General features: G+C 38.6%; 3 protein-coding genes across 3 annotated transcripts in view; 2 read left to right on the top strand and 1 right to left on the bottom strand.

The window, feature by feature from the left end:
* Positions 1–27,767, bottom strand: part of LOC128518710 (sialoadhesin-like) — a 1,187,000-nt gene that overhangs the window by 357,017 nt on the left and 802,216 nt on the right. The gene's annotated exons all lie outside the window — the stretch shown is intronic.
* On the top strand, positions 1,881–4,105 carry LOC128518542 (beta-1,3-galactosyltransferase 5-like). Its single transcript, XM_053491699.1, has 2 exons — positions 1,881–2,197; positions 2,935–4,105. Exons 1-2 carry the CDS (start codon positions 2,193–2,195, stop codon positions 3,983–3,985), a joined length of 1,056 nt encoding a protein of 351 aa, XP_053347674.1. The 5' UTR covers positions 1,881–2,192; the 3' UTR covers positions 3,986–4,105.
* Positions 23,962–26,551, top strand: LOC128518543 (beta-1,3-galactosyltransferase 2-like). Its single transcript, XM_053491700.1, has 2 exons — positions 23,962–24,175; positions 24,486–26,551. Exons 1-2 carry the CDS (start codon positions 24,141–24,143, stop codon positions 25,486–25,488), a joined length of 1,038 nt encoding a protein of 345 aa, XP_053347675.1. The 5' UTR covers positions 23,962–24,140; the 3' UTR covers positions 25,489–26,551.

The raw sequence follows: 27,767 nt of genomic DNA, 5'->3' as shown, positions 1-27,767 counted from the left end.
GCTGTAGTTAAATTTATTAATGTTTAAATGTATTTACAGACTGAGGCTGGAGCATTAAAGAGTGAGTGAGGTCAGTATTTACAGTGAAATAGAAAAAAAAACAAAGGTAATAATAATAATAACAATAATAATAATGATAATGATAATAATAATAATAATAATAATAATAAAAACGAATGTCCATATTTGTGGCTGATCCACTTTGGTGGCCTTTTCTATCCTATTGTTTATTATATGTGGATTTTTCTCTTTTTCATCTGTTTCTCCATCATGGCCCTGCGTACTATACATTCTCTTTGTTCCACAGCTCCTGCATGACTTGTGCATTTCACATAATACTGCGTGTGTATTCTCTACTAATTGGTTATGTTAGCTCCTATAAACGTTTGTGCTCAAGTACAAATACTGTTAATTCAGTGAAATTTGACTGAAGTACAAGTAAAGTTACCATTATAAAAATCTACTCAAGTAAAAGTAAAAAGTAGCTCATTATAGGTTTACTCAGAGTAAAAGTTACCGAGTTAATTTTTTTAACAGCGAAGATGTGATGAGGGATTCTAGTGTAGTTCAAAAAGACAAACGGATTTAAATCCCAAACTAGTTGTTTTTATTTGAAGTAATAAAGCTGTTGCCTTTCTTGTGCTTGAACTCAAAGTGGTCGCTTAAATATTGTGTGACGCTTTGCACCGGACAGCCGAGGGGAAAAAAAAGGAGTTCAGAGCCAAGAATAACATTCAGCACAAAACCTTTATCTGCCTCTTTCAGCGTCAAAAAAACAAGACATAACATAAAGTAAAAGGTAAAAGAATAGAGCGTTTTGTGGGTGAGCAGCACACCTGAGCTCCTACACCTTCTCTCCTTCTCACGCACACACCTACACAGCACACACACACTGGGGGAGGGGCGACAACTCTTCACATGGCAACATACAGTATATACAGTATATACATACACAATGTGGGAAACAACATGGTAGTGGCCGTTTGCTTCATAAAAACTTGATGGCATTTCGCTTTTAGCTGGGTCTGCATTTATTTTTCACTTTTCAGTAGCGAATATGATTTCAAACATAGCGAAGTACAATACTTTAAACAAAACATACAGATTTTAAACTATTATAAAAAGTAGAACTACACAAAAATAACAAATGTTAGTAAAGAATTAGTAAATGTAATTGGTTACTTTCCACTTCTTATAGCAATACAGTGTTTTGTGTAGGATTGAACTCCATACCAATATTGTAATTTCCTCTGTCCTGTGTGTAAATAATTTTACTAGCCTCAGAGGGCTGTTCTTCTTTAGATGTCTTGAATTGAAGGTGTTATGTAGCGATTGTATTGTATAATTACAAGATAATGTGTAAGAAGTGTGTCTTTGCTACATGGCTGTCTATGTAGAGTAGCTAGAAACCTATACGAATTAGCATTTATCATTTACAATATAGAACATTGTCCCGTTAGTGACAATCCCGTTACTATGTTCATTTTAGTGATTAGTAAAGTAATTACTAAAGAACTTTTAAAAGATGACATATTTCTTCTTACTTTAGTTTTGTACTTTTACTCATATCAGTGCATTATATATATATATATATATATAGCATTATAATTATAACTAAGGTTACACTTATATATAAATATACTTATATTTTCATCTTAAATCATTTAATTACACATGAGTTACATTAAGTCTTTTTAATGGTAGCACATTTTTTCCTTACCCTGATGTAGGCAGTTGTTTATCTCCACACAGGTAAACCTGTCCAGACACATACGTGGGGGGAAAAGCGGGCCTCCATGTGTGCTTCACCCATCTGCCTCATAAAAGAGGGCGTGTTCTACACAAAGAACTACACAACAAGCGCAGTAGAGGCAGTGAGAGAGAAAAAATGCGTTGACCGAGGTAGGGCCAGCCCGGCACCGTCTACCTGCAAGTACTTGTCTACTGTATTTTCTTGCTTGTTTTCATTTGTCCTGAGCAAAGTGTCTCTAGGAGTGCCCGCAGTGATCTGTCCTGACAAGGAAGTACATGATCATACTGTAAATAAATAACAGTCTGGATATGCCTTTTAAAGATGAAGGTCTATCTGCGCTATTAGAAAGTGGAACCATGGATCAGTGGAGACCTGGAACCGTAATTGTACTGTAGCTTTCGGGTGCCGACACCGGGACTCGTCCTACATTCAGAGGGAAATGTGGTAAGTCAGCCTGTGTGGTGTTAGCGCTTCCCGGATGGACAGGAACTTTTATTCTGAGGCTTATCTGGGTCACAGGGGAACATTTAAAGGCTCTTTGTTGTTTAAGGCAGTACGTTGTGTGCGTTAATTAAATACATGCTTTGCGAAACATACAGTAAGACAGGTTTGTTCAGTTGGCCAATTCTTCTCTCGCTTTCGTGCTCATCTGGTGTGTTTCCATGCTTTTTAAAAAATAAAACTTTAGTCAAACATGTCATGAACATGATGTAACCTTTTTATACTTATTAGTTGTTAAAACTTATTGCCATATATAATGTATAGCAATAAATTAAATATAAAAATATTTACAGGTTTTACTTTTCTTGTCTAAAGTGACTGACTCTCTCTCTCTCTCTCTCTCTCATATATATATATATATATATATATATATATATATATATATATATATATAAAAGCCACTTCAAATGAGAAAAAATATTTTTTACTACTTAATTTATTGCTAGATATTATTCTATCGATATATACAAAAATATTATTAATATTATATGAATATAACACATATCCTAGTAATTTTCTTTTCCTGGAGTGTGTATATATTTTTTAGACCCACTTTGTATGTATACATAAACAAAAACAGATGTGCCTACTTTTTTTGCATTGTTAACACACATGAATAAAAGATGGATTAAAAACAATTCTACTTAAAATTATTATTATTTTTTTTACACTTTTTCCAGTGTAGCAAAGAAGCAGAAAGGAACGCAGAGGCGCATTTGGCTCCGGTATGGCGTTTGGTGCATTGTTGTTCTGTTGGTACTCGGGACCTTTTGCATTCACCGGTTCTTCAGGACTCATCTCCAGGTACAGAACAACTTCTTTCTGCACTCAGCTCCAGAGATAGCAAACAACCTGGATCTGGAATCGTTCTACGTGGCTTATCCTCATGAGTATCACTTCATCCTGGACCAGCCGGAGTTGTGCAAGCAACACAACCCCTACATAGTGATCATCGTTCCGGTGGCACCTCATGACGTGGAAGCACGGAATGCCATAAGAAGCACATGGGCGAACGAAAGCTTGGTCCAGGAGGGAGATGTTCTGGTTCTGTTCCTACTAGGATTCCCAAGTGGGAGCGACACTGAAACGCAACAGGCCCGTATACATCAGGAGAACCTGCAGCACCGAGATCTGATTCAGAGCGACTTCATCGATTCCTACAGGAATCTGACGATTAAAACTATGGTGATGCTGGAATGGCTGAGAGATCGCTGCCCCCAGGCATTTTATGCGGCGAAAGTGGACGCTGACATGTTGCTAAATGTTGGCGCACTGATGGAAATGCTACTAAAGTCCTCTCAATATCATAGCAACTACATCACCGGGCTGGTGTGGTACGGGAATGTAGTAATCAGAGATCCATTCAGCAAGTTTTACGTCCCTTCAGATGTGTATCCCAATGACGTGTATCCACCGTACCCTTTGGGAATGTGCTACATCATTTCCATGGACCTTCCGGCTAAGATTCTGGACGTGTCGAGAAAAGTTAGACCCATCTTCATCGAGGACGCGTATATCGGCTTGTGCCTCGAACAACTCCATATCACTCCCACAAACCCTCCGAACGTCGCGCAGTTCGTGGTCAAGCCACCTCCAGAGTATGACCGCTGCTATTATTCTGACCTCATTGCCGTGACAACGAACAATCCGGCTCAGCTTATCTCCTACTGGGTTGACCTTCACAAACCTGGCCCGGCATGCGAGGAGCCACATAATACTCATTTCAGTTAAGAAATTATCAGAGGTCCTGTTTATTGTGTTGCAACAATTAATAAAGGTGCAAAAAATAAAAAGTTATTGTATTTTGCCAGTTACATTAGCCACGTTGAAATCATGCTCTCCGTGCGTAACTGGCTAATGCCTAAATGCCTAAATGCCTAAATGGCTAGCTAAGCTCTTTAACTTATCCTTTTTAAGCTCAGTTTGTTGGTCTTATTGTTCAATCAACAATGAGTTCGACTTAACACATGGTGAATGCGAATAAATTATATTTTTGTTGTCTGCTTTTACTTGTGTTTATATATGATTCTCATACAGTATGCTACATTCCACTAATAATCCATGAGCTATTTATCTTTTGTTGCTTTTATTTGTTGCTAAAACTTTTGCTTTTATTTTTATTTCTGTTTTTTTTTTTTTTTAACGACTTACGTAAATACATTACAGCATTACTACACCGTCAACCATTTTCAAAATGACAAACCTTCTACGGGGCAAACAAGCCCTCTGGCAAATAGGAATACACGCCTGTGCCTGTGTACATTCTCAATCCGGAATGCATTCTCAAAAAGATCTTAGTTGTAATAATCAATGTTGCGAATAAAAGATCTTCTGACTTTAGACTGCTTAATCATCTTAAAATTTTCATTCAATTCCTAAAACTCTTATTTTTTAATTAAATACAGTAGCTCAAACAACTTTGTGCATGGGACAATAAAAAGAAATACAATGAATTCAATAGCATGCAGGAGAAAAGAAAATCTGATAATCTGATTAGAGCTTCAATTGTTTCAGTCAATTATCCTTGATGATATGATTTACGATAAAAATCACTCTTTTTAAGAGCAAGCAGCGCCCATGGACTAAACCGGTATTCCTGCATTGTTTTGACATTGCAGGCTAAGAATCAGTCTTAACAAGACCATTTAGAGCTTACTTGAATTTCCCTACACAAATAATGAAGGCTTTGCCCAGTCTCAGTAGCATAAAAAGGCATTTTGGGTCAGCCTACTAAAAGAGCGAGAGTGAGCGAAAGAGAGAGAGAGAGAGAGAGAAGGGGAAAAATCTTAATATCTGTGTGCAATATAACTAAAAATGTAAAAAAATCTATTCTGAATAAATTCTGCTATTCTAATTTGTGCATTAACATCCTGAAAATGTCTAACATTTGTACACAAACACTATTTAATGTACTTGTACTCTAACACAAACACTGTTTAATCCAGGAACTAATCCAGCTAGTGTTGAGAGTAAAAAAAAAAAGCAAAGAATGCAGTTTGCATACATTTCTATTTAGGTTTTGTTATTTCTTACAGCACAAGTTTTAACAAAGCCAAATACGCCATAACCTACTTAAAATACACCTTGGCGTTGAAGCCCTCCTCGCTCCTGTTCCTCTAACAGCAGGCTGGCTCGACAGGTTCCTCCAGTATGATTTCCCTTAATGACTTACTAAAGCTACCATAAATAAACTTATAGGCAAATATTACAGTCTGTAAATCAGTGATCTTTAGAAAACGCCCTTCTACAGTATGTTTACCAGCGATGTCGATTTTTCCTCCTGTGGGTTAGCTGACTTACTGTAATTAGTACCATTCCCTTTAATTTTGTTCAATGCTAATACTTTTTGATAAGTGTTCTCTGATCGATCAGCCGCCGATCTACATCGGCCGATAATCACCTCATTTGTACAGAACGGTTGTCTCTCAACTGGCCGACCATGTAAACCGATACTACTGTGATGAATACGAGCTAAATACACGAGTCGTCTGCCGCAAGTACATGCCAGCACCAATTTGGGAATATTACCAAGTTTTAAAAAACAAAAAAAGTCAAATTTGCAATATGCAAAGTCAAGCAAAAAAAAAAAAAACTTGGGGAACGTCTTCTAAAAGTTTTAACTCTGCTAACATTATACGCTTATTGAACATATCGCAGTGTGAAAATCTGACCCGACAGTGAACGACTATTTAGCAAGACTGGACACATTCTGGATGATCAGAGGAACAGACTGTCTCTTAAACCTGAATATAACACGACAGTCATGGTTTAGTTAAGCATTTTGTCGTTTAAGTGTGTGAGAGCCGCTTGATGCCAGTCAAGGAATGCAGAATTTCTAGCACAGGCTGTCTAATTAGCTTCCAATGGTTTCTTTATAATCTACATGAAATAATAAGACAGTGGAATATTTTGATCATGTTGCTTTCCAATGAATAAAAGTATTACATTTATAATACTTTCTTTGATCTTAATGATATTTTAGCACTGCTCAGTTTTTTTATTACGTTACGATGAACATGACGTGAAGACATGTCTCTAAAGAAAATGAAGATACAGAAATATAGAACAACAACCAGCTGAATTTCCTTAGGCTCAGCTAAGTTCACAGCAATTTCTTAAACTTCTCACACCCACTAGCGCCACCACTAGGATAGATTTGGACATAGGCTTGCACCATAACTGCAATAAGCAATGTAGTGTCTGTAACTTTTTTGAACTTTTTCAAATCATCTTAATTGTCATTTAGAAGAAACTTGGCCAATTTAAATTTCACATGAAAAGACATAAACCAAAAATGAATTATTCAAAAAAAAAAAAAAAAAAACTCTACTCTGTTTTGGCTGAAAGCATAATCATAAGAACCACCCAAAAGTGTTTTTAAATTTTTTTTTTTACATTGGTTTGCTAAATATCCAACATATTTGACACTAAACTTCACTGAACAGAAGTGCGATCATATATCAGCAACATTGTGACCCTTTTTGACCAAACTTTAGAACTAACCTCGACAAAAAGTTTGATCTAAATCCATTAAATATACAAATAAGTAAAACTACTGATATCCTAAATGATAAACCACACAACAAGAAGCCATGATTCTTTTTTCTTAGTGATGTAAACAATATGTGATATATTTCAGGAAGTTACTACTGCTTCTTCTCATCATTTTCACTCATTATTAGTCCAGTTTAAAAAAAAAAGTTTCTATGTTAAAAATTTCATCCATAGCCTGGACATATATATTAAACAACAAACCGAGGAAGTGAAGGCAGTGCTCTTAGGGGTCCTGTGAGGGTGCTATTTGATGTTCTCTTCAAAGGGAATGTATACTTTAAAGTATACTGCAGGTTCATCACATTGGTTGTCAGGGGTTCGCCAATCCTCCAATGAGACCGGAGCTGTCGTTATAAAAGAGGCGGGGCTCCCTTGGCTTGCCGTCAGTCGTCCTGCTTTTCTGCCAGCGGGCGACTGTCCATTTTGTGTTGACTGCGCTTTTGTTTTTGTGTCGATCTAAGCTTTGCCAGGTTTAGTCTGTGTTTTGTCCTTGGTGGCTATCCGTTGGCCTGATTTTGCCTTAGTTCGTTTAAACTTTCGAACACTCGTGACATATAAAACACCAGCTACTGAATGACGTTTGTAATGAACATTAAGCACTGCTTTGCCTTGATTAATCCAGCTCTATTGTTATTTAAGTCTTGCTGAAATAACCAAGAGAAAGGAGACAGGTAAAATGGTAACTTAAACTTAGTTTCCTTTTGTTAATAGTAGGTAGGGAGTGACAACCCCCTTTGTATTTTTGTTTTATTAATTAGAGTAGTTTAGTTTGGGTGCCGTATGCGCCGAAGTTTTCAGTTTCTTTTCTACATTTTTTGTTTGGTAGTTAGACTATTTGGGTTGGGGTTCAGTTATCAGAATTCCTTGTGCTTTTGATAATTTCTTTGTTTTGGTGTCACTCAGTTTTCTCCTTTCCTTTTAATTTATCTCTTGTTTTATATTTTGAAATTGGGTAAAATAAAACTGCTGTTATCCTTATTTACTTGCCTTACGGATTTTCTTCATGGTTTACCCCTGTGGCAAAAACATCTCACTTAAATGTTACAAATCATCCCCAATAACATCTAACTTGTAACAAGGAATAAAAAAAATTGCAAAACAAAAACTGCAAAAAAAAAGACCCATAGAATTAATTATATAATTCTCCACTTTCTTTTACCGATCAGTTTTTTCAATTTTTTTATTTGCTGCTAAGTTTTTCATGTGCTCTTCTAATACAAATTTCCTGTGTGGGCGAGACTTATTGGCCAGGTCACGCATTCACTCATCATCATCTATACAGCTTTATCCTGTATTCAGGGTCACGGGGGACCTGGAGCCTATCCCAGGAGACTTAGGGCATGAGGCGGGATAGACACTTACATGGTACGGGCAGTTTAGGTATGCCAGTTAGCCTAATCTGCATGTCTTTGGACCGTGGAAGGAAACTGTACCCAGATGAAACCCACCAAGCACAGGGAGGACATGCAAACTCGACGGGAATCGAGCCTGGCCGGGAATCAAACTCAGACCCTGGAGGTGCAAGGCGAGAGTGCTAACCACTACATCACTGTGTTGCCGCTGTTTTAATGACAAAAGTAATTTATTTGCAACATCTAGGCGAAATCAACTGGCCAATCAGGGTGCAGTCCTGGGGCGCTTACCCCCAAGCAGCTGGCCAATATAGATTTTTTTTTGTGACACAATTCTAATTTAAGATTTTTTTTTAAAGCAGCTGGCCAATGAAAATGCTGTCCTGCAGCACACCACGCAAAAGTATGAAAAAAATGACTATATTTTTAATATGAACAAAAGTAGAAAAAGCGGAGCACTTTTTTGTTTTAATTAGAGACGTGAAGAGATAAAGTAAAATACGAAGATTCATTCGAGACATGGCAATAATACCTGGCAGGTAATTGGCCAGGTGACGTGAGTGAAGAAAGTGCGTAAAAAAGACGAATGCCTAACTACAACAGTGTTTTATAATTAGAGATAAAAAACTTGCTCCCTGGTATAACGATCACACGCGCACTTTAAAACAGACCACTCGGAAATTGGAACGTAAATGGCGTCAAACTAAATTGTTAGTATTTCAAATAGCATGGAAGGAGAGCATCCTGAACTATAGAAAAGCTCTTAGTGTAGCTAGATCAACATATCTCTCCACTCTTATAGAAAATAACAAAAATAATCCTAGATTCTTATTTAATGCTGTAGCCAAATTTACTAGAAATAAGACCACTGCAGAAATCTCCACAACAACATCATGCAATAGTGAGGACTTCATGAACTTTTTTAATAATAAAATTGTAAATATTAGGCATAAAACTGAGGTTTTGAAACTGAACAATGTAATTGATGCAGATGTTAATCTAGCCATGTCAGATCAGAACCTAGAATACTTTACTCCCCTTGAAGAGAATGAACTAATTTCACTCATCTCTTCTGCAAATTCATCAATCTGTATATTAGATCCTGTACCGACACATTTTCTTAAAAAGATAGTACCAGCAATAACAGAAGCCCTGTTGAGAATAATTAATTCTTCACTCAGCATTGGTTATGTTCCAAAATCTTTTAAATTAGCAGTTATCAAACCAATAATTAAGAAACCTGACCTCGACCCCCTCGTCAGCTGTCCAGTTACAATATCAAACCTCCCCTTTATCTCTAAGATTCTGAAAAAGATAGTAGCGGAGCAGCTATGCTCATATCTACATAGAAATGGCATACATGAACTGTATCAGTCAGGATTTAGGCCTCATTACAGTACAGAGACAGCACTCGTTAAAGTAGTAAATGACATCCTATTGGCCTCTGATCAGGGTTGTGTAACTATGCTTGTATAACTCGACCTCAGTGCAGCTTTTGACACTGTTGATCACGCTATTCTTCTTCACAGATTAGAAATGTAGTAGGAATTAAGGGTACAGCCCTCTCCTGGCTCAGATCCTATCTGACCCATCGTTATCAGTATGTAGACTTAAATGGTGATTATTCTGCATGTTCTCTAGTGGAGTTTGGCGTTCCGCAGGGTCCAGTTTTAGGTCCACTGCTTTTTTCCCTTTACATGCTTCCTCTGGGCAACATAATCCGTAAGCATGGTATTAGTTTTCATTGTTATGCTGACGATACACAGTTATATGTCTCAGCAAAACCCGATGAGAAAAAAACAGCTTACTAAAATTGAGCAATGTGTGCAGGACATAAGAAATTGGATGCTAATTAACTTCCTTCTGCTAAATCTGGATAAGACAGAAGTTCTAGTCATAGGACCGCATACAGCTAGGAGTAAAATTTTAGATCACACCGTAACTTTAGATGGCCTTTCTGTTCCATCAAATGCAACAGTAAAAGACCTTGGTGTGATTATTGATTCCAGCCTTTCATTTGAAGCTCATGTAGATAATATTACCAGGATAGCATTCTTTCACCTCAGAAATATTGCCAGGATAAGAAATTTATTGTCACTAAACGATGCAGAAAAACTAGTTCATGCTTTTATCACCTCTAGGTTGGACTATTGTAATGCCTTACTATCTGGTTGTTCAGCTGGATGCATAAATAAGCTTCAGCTAGTCCAGAATGCAGCAGCGAGAGTCCTCACTAGAACCAGAAGATATGAGCACATCACCCCTCTTATCTTCTTATCATCTTATCTTCACTGCATTGGCTCCCTGTGAAATTTTGCATTGATTTTAAAATACTACTCTTGACATATAAAGCATTAAATGGTCTCGCGCCGCAGTACCTGAGCAAACTGCTAGTGTCTTACGATCTGCCACGCCCACTTCGATCAAAGGATGCAGGCTGCTTGTCAGTACTGCGTATTATGAAAAATACAGCTGGGGGCAGAGCTTTTTCTTACAAAGCCCCAAAATTATGGAATAGTCTTCCAAATAGTGTTCGGGGCTCAAACACAGTCTCAGTGTTTAAGTCCAGGCTAAAAACCTATTTATTTAGCCATGCATTTTTATAAATAGATTTGCCATAGGTAAAGGAGCAGATCTGGGGGACTCATGGACGTAGAGTATTATGGTGAACTGGTATGTTTGGATGCTGTCTTCCTCACTCTCATTGATCACTCAGGTTTGCTGACGGTGAGGTGATTGTTTGCTTTACATGTCAGGAAGCCCTCATGTTTGTGTTTCCTTCTAGCTCTCCCTTTTAGTTATGCTGTCATAGTTAGTCCTGCCGGAGTCTCTGCTTGCACTCTACAGTTAATATACATTCACATTATACATTGCGTGACTGTGACCATACCTAACTGCCATCTCTCCTCTTCCTTTCTCCCCCCCCTCTTTCTTTTTCCTCTCTCCTTCTGTCTCCCCCTTTCACTCTTTCTCTCTCTCTCTGTCGAGCTACTGTACACGTCATTCCCGAGCTGCCATTGATCTAGACTCCCTCTGCCCTCCGGACCTGTCTGACCCATCCTGGTGCCCCGCTTCTGGTTGAAGATCTCGTCACATGGATGCCCCGTGTGTCTCTCTGGGATGCGTCTGGTGTCTGGGGATGATTCTCTCTACCTAGAAAATGGTTCTGGCCTTGACTGGTGTTGGCAACTGTTTCTCTGGGGACTTGACAGTACGATAGTTCAGGACTGGAACTTCCTACAGGTCTACCTGGGTCTTCAATAACTACCTGGACTTCATATTAACATCAATTAACATCAGCTATTATAGCTGAACTGCCTCCCACCCTACACACTGTATCAATTATATATAAATATATATAATATATATATAAATTATATATATAAATATTATATATAAATTTACTGCTTTCTGTTTCACCCAAATGAGGATGGGTTCCCTGTTGAGTCTGGTTCCTCTCAAGGTTTCTTCCTATTACCATTTTAGGGAGTTTTTCCTTGCCACTGTCGACCTCGGCTTGCCCACCAGGGACAAACTGACCATTTTGATTCATACTGTACAAATTCACATTTCATACAAACTTAAATAATTCTTTTGATTGTGTAAAGCTGCTTTGCGGCAATAAAAATTGCTAAAAGCGCTATACAAATAAAATTGAATTGAATTTATAATGTGTTAGAGTTGGGTTTATAGTGACACGTTTACTGCACATTCAAAATTCTCTCTTATATTTTGTAAGAAATGAACACACAAAAAGGACAAAATGTCCACTTCCCTACTCTGGATTGGACAACAGAATATACCACCGTACAACTTAATATATTTTTACATTTTCTCATGTTAAAACCTGCTGAATTTGATCTCTCACAAAAACGCTGATCACCGACCCTTTATAGTGATGACGAGTCGTATTACTATCAAAAGTCATGGTAAAAAACAAGCACGAGCGCATAAAACCCAGACATCACGTGTGTGCACTAGTCTCACTGCTCAGCTGTGATAAAAGCCATGCATGCATGACTTAAAACTTGCACGTGTTTTATTAAGTCAAGCGTGTAATATTTTATAGCAATGTGATACCAAAGAACTGCCCTGTGAGTAAACATGAGTGAATGTTTCTTCTGACTAAACACTATAATGTTTACATTCCTCAACCATTTTAAATAAATTGTTTTGAAATGGTTTATGATCAAAGTATGTTACAAAACGAGTTTTATTTTCAGTTACTAAGACTCTCCATAGTCTCTATATAGCTTGATAACATCATACTTAATAATGTATGAAAATATAAACAATGATGTCAGACATGAAGGTTCTTCAGACAGTAAATTGTATTTGAAGGAAACTTGCCCTACAGCATGGTGAAGCAGAAGTGCTTGGTTTGTGTGACAAAATTCTGTAAGGTCATGGCTAGAGAATCTAGATGTGTAGATGAACCATCTTCACACCGTACGCTTTGCATTCCAATATTTAGTTCATGCAGAATACTTTTTTTCAAAATACGGTTTAATATTATATTATCTGGGAAGAGTACAATATGTGACAAGTGATGTAATACCTTAATTTCTATATGATTCATTTTCTACCACTATCCTTGTCTCGTTCAACTTCAATAGTCTGTTTCCTTAGAGAAGTCAATTAGGTGAGGGTGGTCACATGACCCCAAGCAAGATGGCAGCTTAAGAGTTTTGATCCGCTTCGAGCTCCTCTTCCTATATTTTCGCACATATTGTGATTATTTAATAACGTAATAAAAAAAAAGATCACAAACAAGATCACAAGAAAGTAAGGAAAAACTTGTTTAGACTGTATTGAGGAACAGCTGGAAGAAAGCACTACTTCAGTTACAGTTCTTGAGAACTCATTCGCTGTGGATTTCTGCGGTAGAAGACACTGCACCCAGGTGATTAATTTGCGAGTGACTGTGGAACAACTTCAAACTAAGGCGGATGACTTAAAGATCATTGGGAATTGTTGGGCTTCCTAAAAGAGAGCGGGGGGCAACAAACCCCCTTATATTTAAAGACTACGTTGGCAGTTGGGTAACAACTTCCCACAGATTTCCCTGATAATGAGATTGCGGGCGCGCTCAAATCCCCTCCCATTTCAGTTTATGCCGAGGAATCCGCAGGGGAGTGTTATTGTGCGTTTCCTACTTTTCTCATTTTTTTTCTATAAGGAGCTTCGAGGTGGTCTGCTCTGACTGTTGGGTTTCTGGTTGGTCAATGGAGGAGTTGGGGGAAGGTGTGTGTGACAAGTTGTTTTATGTGTTATTTGAGCCCTATCGTTTGGGGATTTCAGAGGGGGACCAGGCTTTCCTTAACATCCTCTTCGATTTTTTTTTTTTTTGCAGCAGCAGTTCAATCTATGCCTAGTGGTAAGGCACCAGGGTTGGGTGGTTTTCGTCTGGAATGTTATAGAAAATTTTGGCACCAGCTCTCTCCTATTTTCATGCCTGTAGTTGATAATCTTTTGAAAGACAGTCTTAATCCAGGTTCCAGGAAGACTGCCTCCATTAGCTTGATTCTCAAAAAAGGAAAGAACTCATTGGCCTGTGCGTCATATCGGTCAATCAATTTACTTAATGTAGATTTTAAAATTGCGGAAAAAGTCTTGCAAAAGCTCAACACCTGGAAAAAATTCTACCCAAGACCATTAAACCGGACCAAACTGGATTTGTTAAATCTTGCTATGGTTCAGACAGCGTGTGTCGCCTCCTGAATAAAATACATCAGTTGAGTACAGATTGTGACCTGGCTGTTATAATATCTCGATGCAGAAAAAGCATTTTTGAGTGAAGGTTTTTGGTTTAAGTGTTGGACAAAATCAGTTTGGGCTTAGACTATTGAGACTTCTCTACTCTGGTTTACCAGCTGTGGTAAAAAATGGCTTATTATCAGGTAGGCTTTCAATTCATAGAGGCTGCTGTCAGGGCTGCTGTCTGTCGCCACTCCTGTTTGCCTTGTTCTTCGAACCCTTGGCAAAAAGTATTCGCATGCATAATGGCCTTCAGAGGGTGAAAGCAGGTGGGATGGAACACCGCATACCATTATATGAACATGAGATTCTTCTTTATCTGAAGCAGCCACAAGCATCAATTTTTTTGTGTTTTGGAGACAATTAATCAGTATTACCAGTCTAGTGGATACAAAATAAACAAAGGAAAATCCCAAGCCATGGTTTTAAATGGGTTTCTTTAGATCAGCATACACATAACCGCCGATTTAAAGGATTTGTTTTCTAAAATCTACTCACCATTAATGACAAGACCTAAGCAGGATATAAATTGGTGGGCAGCTTTAAAAATTTCTTTGTTTGGAATGAATACAATTTAAATGGATGTGCTCTGCCCTTTACTTTATCTATTCTAGTGTATACAGTATCTTTTTTATTTGAATAATAAGTCATGAACCCAGGATGAAATTCAGTTCTCTTTCCAAGACAAAGGAGAGTGGAGGCGGATCCTTGCCCAACAGGCAGCTTTATTATTGGGCTGCTCGGATCAAACAAATGCTTTCATGGTTTTTAAATGATACCAACTCCCTGTGGGTCAGTATGGAATCTTTAGCATGTGCTTCGAGAAGACCAACATCTCTTGCATTCCTTATACTTTTAGAGAGATCCAACCAGAAGTTAAAAATCTCTTGTTATTTAATTCCCTTTTGGCTTGGGAAGATGTCAGAAAACATCTCAGCCTCCCAAAGAACTCAACTATCCACTCCCTAATCACCTTTAACCCTGATTGCCCTGCTTCGTTGGCCAGTATTGGCCCTCAGACCTGGACAGAAAAGAGTATTTCTAATTTAACCAGTTTATTTACAGATATTGTTCTCAAATCTTCCGAGACACTTAGAATTTTTTTTCAAATTTCCCCAGCTACGTCATTTTTTTTAGTCTGAAATGAGACAGGGTAAAATCCGCTGGGGAATGTCTGATATTGAGAATTGTCTCCTACTCCCAGGGGAGCTGAAGGTTCAGATTTCCTGTCTGTAAGCCTCGCTTTTATCAAACACCTCTCCACCTTTAAATCCTCTGAGAAAGGTTTGGGAAAAGGATACGGTGAGTAATTCACTGATGATAAATGGCCCTCTAAATGAGGCGTTTTTTCATAAACCAACTTAAATTTCTGTGCATGAGCAAAACTTCAGATTCATATACAGAACATATCTAACTCTAGTACACCTTCATAAAATGTACCCTAACATATCTTAGCTGGTAAATGTAATTCAGAAACAGGAACACTGATGCATCTATTCTGGGAATGTAAAAAAAATAACCTTTTTGGTATGAGGTGCATGATGTGGTTCAGAAAATAGGAAATTCTTTTTATCTCCAAATATAAATGTGCTAAATTGTAAAACTTCATTAGATCTTTTTTCTGATTTAAATTGTTTGTTGAATTTCATAATTTCTCTGGTAAAGAAATGTATACCTCCCTTATAGTCATTGTCTCGTGTATCTTTTTCTCACTCTTTTATGTTTTCTTTCACTGGACTATTTTGCCATTTGGATTTCCATGATCACTCTTTTATATTTACAGGATATTGGTTTTGTTCAAATATTTGCTGTGGTGTCAGTTGTATATTGATCTGGCTCTGGCGTTGTTAAAAATCACTTAGTCACGCACTCATCATCTATACTGCTTAATCCTGTATTCAGAGTCGCCTATTCTGGAGCCTATCGCAGAACTAGCGATGGCACAAGGTAGGGTGCCATCGCATGGCACACACATACATACACACACTCACACAATTTAGAAACAACAATTAGCCGATTCTACATCTGGACTGTGGGAGAAAACCAGAGTACCTGGAGGAAACCCACCAATCACGGAAAGAACATGCAAACTCCATGCACACAGAGACGGGAATTGAGTCTGGCCAGGAATCGAACCCGGACCCTAGAGGTGCAAGCCCGGATAGCACACACACGTCGCGGAGACGTCTATGCAACGTCATCTTTTTCATCTGGCAGATGTCTGGCAGATGTCGCCGAGACGTCCGTGCCAGATGTTAGAACAACGCTTTTTTCTTCTTCTTTAAGCCTGTAGACTCCTGTATGCGTGTGTGTGTGTGTGTATATATATATATATATATATATATATATATGTGTGTGTATATGTATGTTTTTTTCTATGTCTATATACACACACCTGTACTATAAAAACGACTGTATAAGAAAAATTTAATAGTTGTATGTGATGCCTCTGGTGATCTGTTTGTTCCATTATGTTAAAACGAATTAAAAAAAAGTAAAAAAAAAAAAAAAAGCCTGTAGACTCCTGGTGGAGCATAGGGCCGCAACAACACCATGCCAACGGACTCTGTTCTGAGCCATTTTCTTCAGCTGGGTCCACGTCATTCCGGCGGCCTTCACTTCACTCTCGACAGATCTTCTCCACGCCTGTTTAGGTCTCTCCACTTTCCTTTTTCCTTGTGGGTTCCATTCCAATGCATGGCTTGTGACATTATCGAATGGTTTTCGAAGTGTATGGCCTATCCAGCCCCATTTTCTCTTTTTGATGTCTTGACCGACTGGGTTCTGGCTGGTTTTCTTCCACAGATCTGTGTTCGAGATCTTCTCAGGCCATCTGATGTTAAGGATATGCCGCAAGCACTTATTGATAAAACTCTGTATCTTGCTGGTAATGGTGTTGGTTAGCCGCCATGTCTTGGATCCATACAGTAAAACTGCTTTTACATTGGTGTTAAAGATGCGGATCTTGCTGCGCTGAAATAAGGCTTTGAAGTTCCAGATGGGTCTCAGGGTGTTGAATGCAAACCTTGCTTTGTTGATCCGGCTCCTAACGTCCTCATCTGCACCGCCATCACTGCTGACTATGCTTCCTATATAGACAAAGTTTCCTCCAAGTCTTCTCCCTGTAGTTGCAGTGGGTGTTCTTGTCAGTTATTTAGCCGCATCACCTCTGTTTTTACTGACATTGATCTTCAGGCCGATCTTTGCTGCCTCCTCAGCGAGCCGGGTAAGCTTAGACTGTGCATGTTGCTGCTTGTGGGACAGAAGGCTGACATCGTCTGCACAATCCAGGTCCTCCAGCTGCTCAGTGAGGGTCTACTGAATACCAGTGTTGTTGCCCTCTATGGTTCTTCTCATGATCCAGTCCATGACATTAGGAAGATTATCGGTGATGGCATGCAGGAGTTGGTCAGTTTTCCGTTGTGGATGATCTGGCAGGACGGGTCTTTGTATAGCTGTTGGGATTCCATAGTGCTGCATCAATTTCCAAATGGTCTCCCTGTCGAAAGCTTTTTCAAAGTCGACGAAGGTTGTATACAAGGGGTCTGCCACTCAGTGGACTGCTCGATATTGATGCGCATAGTTGCGATGTGGTCTATACATGATCTGTCTTGTCTAAAAACTGCCTGCTCTAAACTTAGTCTCTTGTCCAGTGCCTTCTTCATTTTCTCCAAGATGATTTTTGTCAGCACCTTGCTGGGGATGCACAGCAGCATAATTCCTCTCCAGTTGCCACACTGAGATGTGTCACCTTTCTTGAGGAGCTTATCAGGTACCCAAGCTTCCAGTCGACAGGCACTTGCTCCTGCTCCCATATCTTCACTAGAATAGGATGTAGCATCTCCGCTGCTACTGCCACGTCTGCCTTGAGAGCTTCTGGAGGGATGCCGTCAGGCCCTGATGCCTTTCCATTTTTCAAGGACTTGATGGCTTTGGTGATCTCTGCCTTAGTTGGTGGATAAGTGTTGATACAGAGGGGCTCTTCTTCTGGTGGTATGTCGGGAACTGTTTGTAGTGGTGGTCGATTCAGGATCTCTTCAAAATGTTCCACCCATCTTCTTCTTTGTTCTTCGTCACTTGTGATGGTTTTCCCATTCTTGTCCTTGACTGGCTTAATTGTGTTGAAACTCTTTCCTGACAAAGTCTGGGTGATCTCATACACTCTCTTCATGTTGTTCTGCTTGGCTGCTGTTTCTGCCTCATCTGTCAATACTGTGCACAAATTGCCTTTTGTCTTGTCTGGCATTCTTCTTCAATTCTTGGTTCACCTCCCAATATTGTGCTCTGAGTTCTATTTTCTCATGTTGATCTTGACATTTGTTGATTTTCTACTTTATTTCCTTCCTCTTCCCTATCTTTTCCCTTGTCTCTTTTGTCATCCATTCTTTCTGCTCCCTCTCCTTCTTCCCCAGGACTTTGGTGCAAGCGTCCTTTCAGGTCTTCTGTATTACTGTCCAGTGAATCTCTATTTCCTCTTCGTCCAGATTCCACAGCGCCTCAAACCAGAACGACGCTTAGCCTACGTATTTACGACGTAAATGAATTAAAACAACCCTAAGCCGCTCTTTAGACTATGTTAATCAGATGTTCATACATCTGCCACATGTCTGATTCATGTCGGATTGACGTCGTTTTATTAAAACACCCCCTCCCAATATTTTAATTAAATACCCTCGGTTAATTATAATTAACCATGTTCAACAGAATTCTGTGAAGGAAGGAAGCATAAAACAAATAGGATAAAATGGAGATTTTATATTTTATATTTAATAAAAACACTGTTTTACACCAGCAGCAACTTACGAATGAGGTCTCAATTTGAAAAGATGTACAAAACATAAAACAACACAAATAAGTATTAATCATATGAAAAAATTATACACCAACAAAAACGGTTGTACTTTATAACTGTACGTTATGACTTTTAAATACGACCATTAGATACGGTTGGTTAGGAAACTCCTGAAGTCAGATGCAGACAGGACACTTTTCAGTCACAAATTACTGTAAAAAAAAATACAGATAGATATTCAATTAAAATTTATGATACTTAAATTAGCAAATGAACAATATTTATACTTTGTTCCTCTCGCTTCACAACTCATGAGAACAGACCGAAACCAGAACCGAACCGCATATAACTGTCGGTATTTTAAGTGTGGTAAGAAATAGCTTAAACCAAAATAACGTGACTAAACATCGCTAAACATCAGGTGACATTTATGTTCAGTATTTCGTTTCTATTTAGAAAGATGGGAATTAATTCCTGCTTACCTTTTCCACACGCCCGCCAAACGTTTGTCTTCTCAGCAACATGTTCTTCTTCTTTAACGGGTTCAACGGCTTCTTGCATCCGTAAGTGTTGCACTACCGCCACCTTCTGGTTGATTCTCCTTTGGTGTTTCTTCACTCTATTTCCAGATTATATATATATATATATATATATATATATTTCCCGTCCACATACCAGCAAATTTCGGATGATAAAGATACGTCGTATGGACGTCGTATAGATATAAAGACGATGTATCATTTAATAGCTCAAACAGGCAATCTACAGACGATCAAAATACGACTATAAAAAAATTAACGCGATGTTTACCAGATGATACGCTCTTTAGCAGACGTCTCCGCGACGTACCTGTGCTATCTGGGATGCGACAGTGCTAACTGCTAAACCACAGTTCCACCCTGTTAAAAATCAATAAAATAATAATAATAATAATAATAATAATAATAATGAAAAAAAATGGCGAATTAGGTTAATCTCACAGATTAGTGACTGAATTCATTACCACCTGCAGAACTAACTACTGTATCTGTACAAACTGCATGACCTGGGCAACTGCGTAAGATTCTACAAAGCTTAAAGTCTACTTCGCATGATATCAAACATACTGCAATATTAAAATACAGTGTACATACAGAAAAAAATTACTTTTCATTACCCAGTATTGATGATTCACATATTGAAATAAGGGACTAAACATATACACTTATTGCGCCTCATAAAACCAAGCAACTACAGCAAGCTGCTGTAAAAAAAAGGGATTTAATTTTTTTTTGCAAACAAATAGAAATACAACTCAACTAATTTTATTTTTCCACACTTATTTTTCCACTAAGACACAGCTTGATTTAAAAAATAAACTTATAATATGATTCAGTTTAGTCCTAGATTGTGAGCTACTGTATCTACTCAGTCAAATCGAAATGTTTTCTAGAGACTAGGTATCTCACAAACCAATTAAGCCTCCCTCAATTTTTTTTTTCAGTCTAGTGACTCTGGCTTAATGTAAAAGGGTTAAAATTGATGAAACCGGTATCAAAACAAAAAACAAATGGTTTGTGACAACACTAATTACCGATAAGTGACTTCAATTTCAATAACATTGACCTAGCTTTAATTGTGCACAAAGAGACTGCATGAGTCAGATAATCGCACAACAAAGCCTCAGCTAGAATCATTACCAAAAGCAGCCTGGGAGCAGCAAACCAACATTAGTGCCGCTCAACATAAAATGCAGCGCAGCTCACAAAACTTCCTGTCATGTCAGCAAAGCTCCTCACGTAGATGGGACAAAAACGTTATGTCAGACATGAAGGGTCTTCAGCCAGTAAATTAGGCTTAGGGTGGTTTGTGTCCACAAAATTCTGTAAGATGATCATGGTTGGAGAAGGGATCTAGATGTGCAGATGAAACAGCCTCCTACCAGACTCTTTTAATTAGGCCAAAAGGACAATATTTAGTCCATGCAGAATGCGTTTTTTCATTTACCTTTTCTTTTTTTCTGTCTGTCAAAGTACAATATGTGACTAGTGATGTGATATTATTATATAATATGATATATTATTTCTAGATGACTCATTTTTTTTTTTACCAATATCTTTGTCTCGTTTGGCACCTTAATTGGCGGTTTCGTTAGAAAGGTCAATTGGGATAATCTAACAGATCAGTGACTAAATTCATTGCCACCTACAGAACTAACTACTCTATAATTTTCTCTCTGTTGTGCCTCCATACTCTGTGTTTTTCCATATGGCTGTGCGGATAGAAATGGAGGACTCTTGTTTTTCATCGCCCCTTGCAGAATCATCATTGACTTCTATTAATCTAATAATTGAAAAAGAATTGAGGTAGCTTGGGTCACGGTATGGTGTGAGCAACAGTGGTTATGTTTGCGTTATGTTAGAAAATCCATACACTTTTGCGTGATCTTCATATGAAAAGTACAATTTTTAAAGTTCTTCATCAAAAAATGCAGTAGGTGTCACGGGCAACCGGAGGATTTTGGATAGTGATCAGATTTTGGTGATTGGTCCAGACGATGAACAGCTCCCTGTTGCCCTAGGGCCAGTGATGCCATTCCTTCAAAGCCCACTTTAAGGCCAGCAGCTCGCGGTCCCCTACCCCGTGTCGCTGCTGAGTGGGGTCAAATTTTTTGGAGAAAAGGCTTCAGGGGTGTAGCTTCTGGTCTGGACCTCGCTGGGAGAGAACAGCCCCGGCGCCCACCTCCGAAGTGTCCACCGCCACAACAAACTGCTTGCTCGTTTCTGGGTGGAGGAGAATTGGAGCGGTGGTGAATCGATGACAAAACTCCTGGAAAGCGAATATGGCAGCAGGGTTGAGCATGAAGGGATGAGAAGAGGGTTGGTCAGAGCGGTTAAGGGTGCTGCAACTGTACTGTAGTCCCGGATAAAGCGACGATAGAAGTTCGCAAACCCAAGAAACCGTTGAAGTTGCTTAAGGGTCTTGGGTAGGGGCCAATGACGCACAACCTCCAGCTTCTGTGGGTCCATGGCCACACCCTGGGATGAGATGACAAAACCCAGGAACGTGGTGGAACGCTCGTGAAAAGCACATTTCTCCAACTTACAGTACAGCTGATGGGCAAGCAATCTCTTAAGGACCGTCCTGACATGTTGAATGTGTTTTTCAACTGTGCGTGAGTCTATGAGGATGTCATCTAGGTATACAAATGCCCACCAGCCTAACATGTCCCTAAGGACATCATTGATGAACGGTTAAAAGCCTGCGGGGGCATTGCAGAGTCCGAATGGGATGACCAGGCTTTCATAGTGTCTTCTGTGGGTGATGAAGACCGTCTTCTTTGTATAATATTCAAATTTATTTTATACAAATATGTAAAAAATAAAAGGGGGGGGGGGAATACTTTTTTTCACAGCACACTGTAAGTGTTTTTTTTATAATATTTATATATACTGTATAAATATTACAAATATGGATAATGGTAAAAAAAAATACTGTTACTGATATTTAAGTACAATGTTTTCTACAAGGTGTGACAATATATATAAAAAAAAACTTCATGCTTTGTTGCCAGATTTTCTTGGAAACAATAATTTGACAATTCCTTGCTCAACTGCTACATGGTACAGTACATCCTTTGTTATGTGACCCTCCATGTGTACTTTAACCAATCATCCATTAGATACATCTGCAAATTGACTGAAGTCTAACTGTGCCTAGCTTAAATCATAGGACATAATTAGGAAAGGTACACACCTGTTTATATAAGGTCTCACAGTAGAGGGTGGATGTCAGAATAAAAACAAAGCCAGGGCGAAATATATTAGAATTATCTGAAACCTGTGAGACAGGATTGTGTCAAGGAACAGATCTGGGAGAGGGAACACAAAACAAAAAATCCTAAACTGAATGAGCCCAAGAGAATGGTAGCCTCCATCATTTTCAAATAAAAAAGATTTGTAACAACCAACAGTCTTTTCAGATTTGGACGCCCAATCAAATTGCGTAATCAGGGAAGAAGCACCTGTTCGGACGGATAACCAAGAACTAGGCCTGACGGAATCAGACAGAAGCCATTCCTCAGTAAAAGGTACATAACAGTCTGCTGAGAGTTTGCCTAAAAGACTCCCAGACCACAAGAAGAGCTATCCTAAGTGAAAACCTTCACAACGCCAAGTGGCTCCAGAACAAGTCTGTAAAAGTCCTGAAGTGGCCCAACCAGAATCTGGACCTGAACCCAATAAAGCATCTCTGAAGAGACCTGAAAATGGCAGTGCCCCTCCATCCTGATTCTGCCAAGAAAAATGGACATCCAGTAGAAAGGTGTGCCATGCTTGTCGCATCATTCACAAGCGGACTTGAGAATGCCATTGCTGACAAAGGTGCTTTAACCAAGTACGAAGCAATGGGTCTAAATGCTTATTTAAATGGCATATTTCAAGCTTTAGTTTATTTTAATTATTTTTTTAAGTAAATTATTTATATTCCTGTTTTTAGTTTATTATTTTGGAGTTTTTCTGTCAGAACTATAAGCCCGTGACTACCTTTACCACTAACCTGTACCCTCCTTTGAGTTCATTGTGGATGAATCTCCTGTGCAAATGTCATAATATGACAAATATTAAGGTGCGGTAGGATTTAACCTAACAAACCTATCTGATGAGGGTGATTATTGCCTCACCCACATCCTGTGCACCTGCCGTGGCCACACCTATCCCAAAATCATAGCAATTATAGCACGTTCATGAATACCACACCTTGATCGATGGCCATGTGCAAAGTTAACTAATGCAACCCTATATCCTCTCATCAAAACCAGTTAAACTAAATGTTTGCACCTCAGTATGACTTTGAAACTGTAACTATATTGTTCATATACCTCACCCAGGTTAACTCAAATGATCTCAAATTATCTCTTATTTTTTTCTAAAAGTAATATCATGTGGCAGAACTGGTTCTCTGGAGCAGTTCCAATTCCTCATACATACTGTACACATATTGCTGCATTACACTCTACATAGTCTTCAACATCCTGTAATTCTTATTGGTCTCATATGGCTTAGAGAACCTGATGTGCATAAAACATGCATATGATGAGCATTCAATTATCATTTTATGGTGGATTAATTCACCCCTTATCATAGGGCCGGGACGTTCCTCATCAACCTAATTCTCAAATTGTCTGATACCTCCCTCTGGGTGCTAAAGAGCTGAGGCATTTAAAACATCGCTGAAATGCAGGCGTGTCAGTGACTTGCTGACAGTTAGGGAGAGTTCGTCTATTAACATAACTCTTTACAAATCTGTCTTACCCTCGTCAATGTAGGCAGGGGATCCTGCGAATAAGCAGTACAGCTAGGTTGAGGGACATTATTGCCGTCCTAGACTGACAAGGATCAAGTCTGATAAGGTGATGTGGTGAAACAAAGGACAAGGCTGAGGATTTTCTCAAATGAACATCATTAACCTTCTGAAAGAAATCATGAGGTAAGCCAGTGTGCCTATTATATAAACAGAGATTTGTTACGTTCAACATTGTTCTATAAAATTACTAAGCTATTCATTTTGTCTTGAAAAGCAATAAGACTGAACAATACTAAAGACATCATAGTTTTACAAACTATAATGATATGTCTGCTTAAATCATAGACTGTAAGGTAGCATTTCTTGACATGTTTTGTGCTAAATCAGTTCCACAGCATTGTTCTAGAGCATTCATTATCTAGCTACTGTAGCTTGTTAATATTGTAAAATAATCATGACATCATGACATATCACATCTCTATTTGACTCACAGTAACCCAAAATGGTGCTGCAAAGTCAGGCCCATCTCCAATGCCCCAGGTGCGGTGACTGTTTTGATGGCTCTCATCAGTTTGCTACTTTACTTGTTCTTCGGGATTCAGCAATGCAACGTACCTGAGTTTAAGAAAGGAAAGCAAGGGGAGCCGCAATCGTACGAAGTGGCTTATCCCCATAAATACCGCGTCATACTGGATCAGCCAGACAAGTGCCATCACAACCCTTTTTTGGTGATCATCGTTCCTGTGGCCCCTAATGATGTGATGGAAAGGAACGCCGTCAGGAATACATGGGGGTATGAGAAGCTGGTGCAAGAAAAACACGTTGTGGTTCTGTTTCTACTGGGCTTACCGACTGGGAGTAACGCAGCAATACAACAGGCCCGTATACACCAGGAGAACGTTCGGCACAAGGACCTTATTCAGATCGACTTCATAGACATAAATAACGCGACTGTTAAAACCATGGTCATGCTGGAATGGCTGAGAGATCACTGCCAACAGGCGTATTATGCCGCAAAAGTGGACCCTGACATTCTGTTTAACGTAAGAGGTCTGATAAGTATGCTCCTCGGCCCCAACATCCCTCTAAGGAACTACCTCACTGGCCAGGTGTTCCACAACAACAATTCATTAAAAAACCCATCAAGCAGGTTTTACATCCCACCTGAGGTGTACCACAAATCCGTGTTTCCACCGTTCGCTTTAGGAAAGTGCTTCATAATGTCGATGGACATGCCAGCAAAGATTCTGAGGGCCTCGAAGGAAGTCAAGCCTATTATAAAAGATGATCTGTATATCGGCTTATGCTTGGAGCACCTCGATATTGTTCCGGTGAACCCTCCAAACCCTTCGCAGTTTGTCTTTATCCCACCTGAACTGTATGACCGGTGCTACTACTCCAATCTCATAGCTGTGATTTTATACACTCCTGCACAGCTGGTCAACTTATGGACAGACATTCACAAACCAGGCCCAGCCTGTTCATCCTATGATTAGGGAATAAACAAGCGCAACTGGTTTAAAATTATACGTTGGAAACAAAAGAAGGAACAAAGAGAGATTTCGATACCAGTGATTCGTTCTAAAAGTATGGCTTTCTTAAGTTTTTCGTACCGCATACTTCATTTCACTGGTCCACCTCATGCTCGGAAATGAATGAAATCTCTCTACTCTCAGTATAGCAATTGGACAGGGTGGGTCAAAACAAGAATATAAATAAAATAAATAAATAAATAAATAAATAAATAAAAAGACAAGGCATGACAAGAATACATGTATCTTTTGCATAACTGATGGTGTGTAGCAATTTTCTTATCTTTTATATGGACTGAAATGTTAATGCATTTTGGGTGAACTTTAAAGGTAAACAGTTACTGGGCAGTGCTAACCAGCTACCCCAGCATATGCTTACTGACTAACAGGTACCTTTTAGATTAGATACAGCAATGTACTCTACATAAGGCACAAGCTAAATACAATTATATATCAATGATAACACATTTTATTATGAGCCTAAAACAGGGATTCAATGATGTGACTTCTTTTACACAACCATGAAGATATACAGTAGGTGTACAAACATACTGTATGGTCTTTAAAGTTTGATCATAAATCTAATAATTATGATGAGGTTCGCTGGCTCCTAGGGTTAGTTGACAGCTGATGCTTCCAGTACATGTGTCATTGACCCCCTGTAGATAATCTTTTTGGGATTATCTATGTGATGTGTAATGATTGTAATTTTTATAATGGGAGTGAGGCAAAAGGGCAAAATTGGCCATGGTTTCTAGTTGGGAGGATCGCTGGTCCGGTACTCTCTTATCTGTCATGGTGAACATCTGTAGGCATCTGTAAGCTGCAGTGATATGTACAATACATGCCACTTTCGGCCTACCTTGGTTGGTACCTGTCATGTGATAAGAGCTGAATTAAAAACTATGTGGAAATAAAAATTTATTAAGTAAATCAAGTAACAATCCATAAAAAATAGATGCATATTTATATCTTAATGTTTGTAAGATATTGGAATCATAAATGCTTTGAATGTAAAGCAAGATGTTTGACAAATGTTAATAAAATAAAGAATATGAATCAAAGTGTCTCTAGCGCTCTTTATTTTATAAAGTAAGAACATCGACAAAGACAGGTTGCAAAGTGCCTAAAGATACAATTAAAAATTAGTTGTTTATGTAACAGCTACAGCAGCAACCTCATTTCCCCTCTCATCTGTTCCAACTACTCAGCATTCAGCATCACCAGTATACTAATCACCAGCCTGATCATCATCTCCATCTCCATCTCTCACGGGTTCATGCCTTACGTTGGAAGATTTTTATGCCTGAAGGTCATTGTATGGCTTTTGCACAATACTGATCCTGGAATATGTTCTGCATAGCCCCGATCAGTCACTGAACAGGAAAATGTGAATAACTTTGTCTTTTTAGGCCTTTAGCGTAACTCAAGTCTATCCACTAGAGGTCAGTGTACACATACTGTACGTTTGTTTCTCTTGTCCTGCTGATGATTTCAGGTATAACTGCAATAAGCAGGATGAAGGTACATTATGCTTCTGGTACAAATCTGTACGAATTGATGATAAGAACATCAAGTGTACGTATGTCTATACACATAAAAAATATGGAATGTTGATGAGACATTTGTTATTCAGCAGTAGCTTATTCAGCTGAAATACAACAGTAACAAACATTAAAGCAGTAGATTTAGTCAAACTGTTCAGTAACAGTGAGATCATAATGTTTTCCCTTGGCCATTGTCCCAAATGTATGGTGATTCAGTGATTTTATTTGTTATACAAAGTTGGGTCATTAGTCTTTAAACAGCACAATTTGTTCATGCAATCTTACCATCAAAAGCAAGAAAACAATACACCCATATCCTGCATATAATGTCAAAAGTCTATTCTTACTAAGTCTGTAACTAAATATATACAGTCCACTACCTTGTGGCTTAAATAAAACAAAACAAAACAAAAAATTCTGTACAATGGAAATTTCAGTGATTCGAACACAATATTTAATTTTACGCTATTAAGTGAGTTATTGAATCATTAATGTTTTAAACAGCTAAGATTACAGTATATCAGGCTAAACAGTGGAATAATAGCCACATCTGTAGGCTGTTAAATTTGTGATGAATGAAACGACTGCAAGCGTTAAATATGCTACTGCTGTGACCAGTTGCTGTTTCAACACCATGCTTAAAAAGAAAATAAAACACATGTGCAATGTGGGGCTTATTGGGCAGATGGATTGAAA

Source organism: Clarias gariepinus, chromosome 3 (genome assembly GCF_024256425.1).
Source record: "Clarias gariepinus isolate MV-2021 ecotype Netherlands chromosome 3, CGAR_prim_01v2, whole genome shotgun sequence".
In the NCBI taxonomy this organism is placed as follows: domain Eukaryota; kingdom Metazoa; phylum Chordata; class Actinopteri; order Siluriformes; family Clariidae; genus Clarias; species Clarias gariepinus.
This window is presented reverse-complemented; position numbering and strand designations above follow the sequence as displayed.

Bases quoted from the DNA above. Each gene is read 5' to 3' on its own strand.
- LOC128518543 (XM_053491700.1), top strand. From the start codon at position 24,141: ATGAACATCATTAACCTTCTGAAAGAAATCATGAG. The intron at 24,176-24,485 runs GTAAGCCAGTGT...TTTGACTCACAG, and splicing joins CTTCTGAAAGAAATCATGAG to TAACCCAAAATGGTGCTGCA.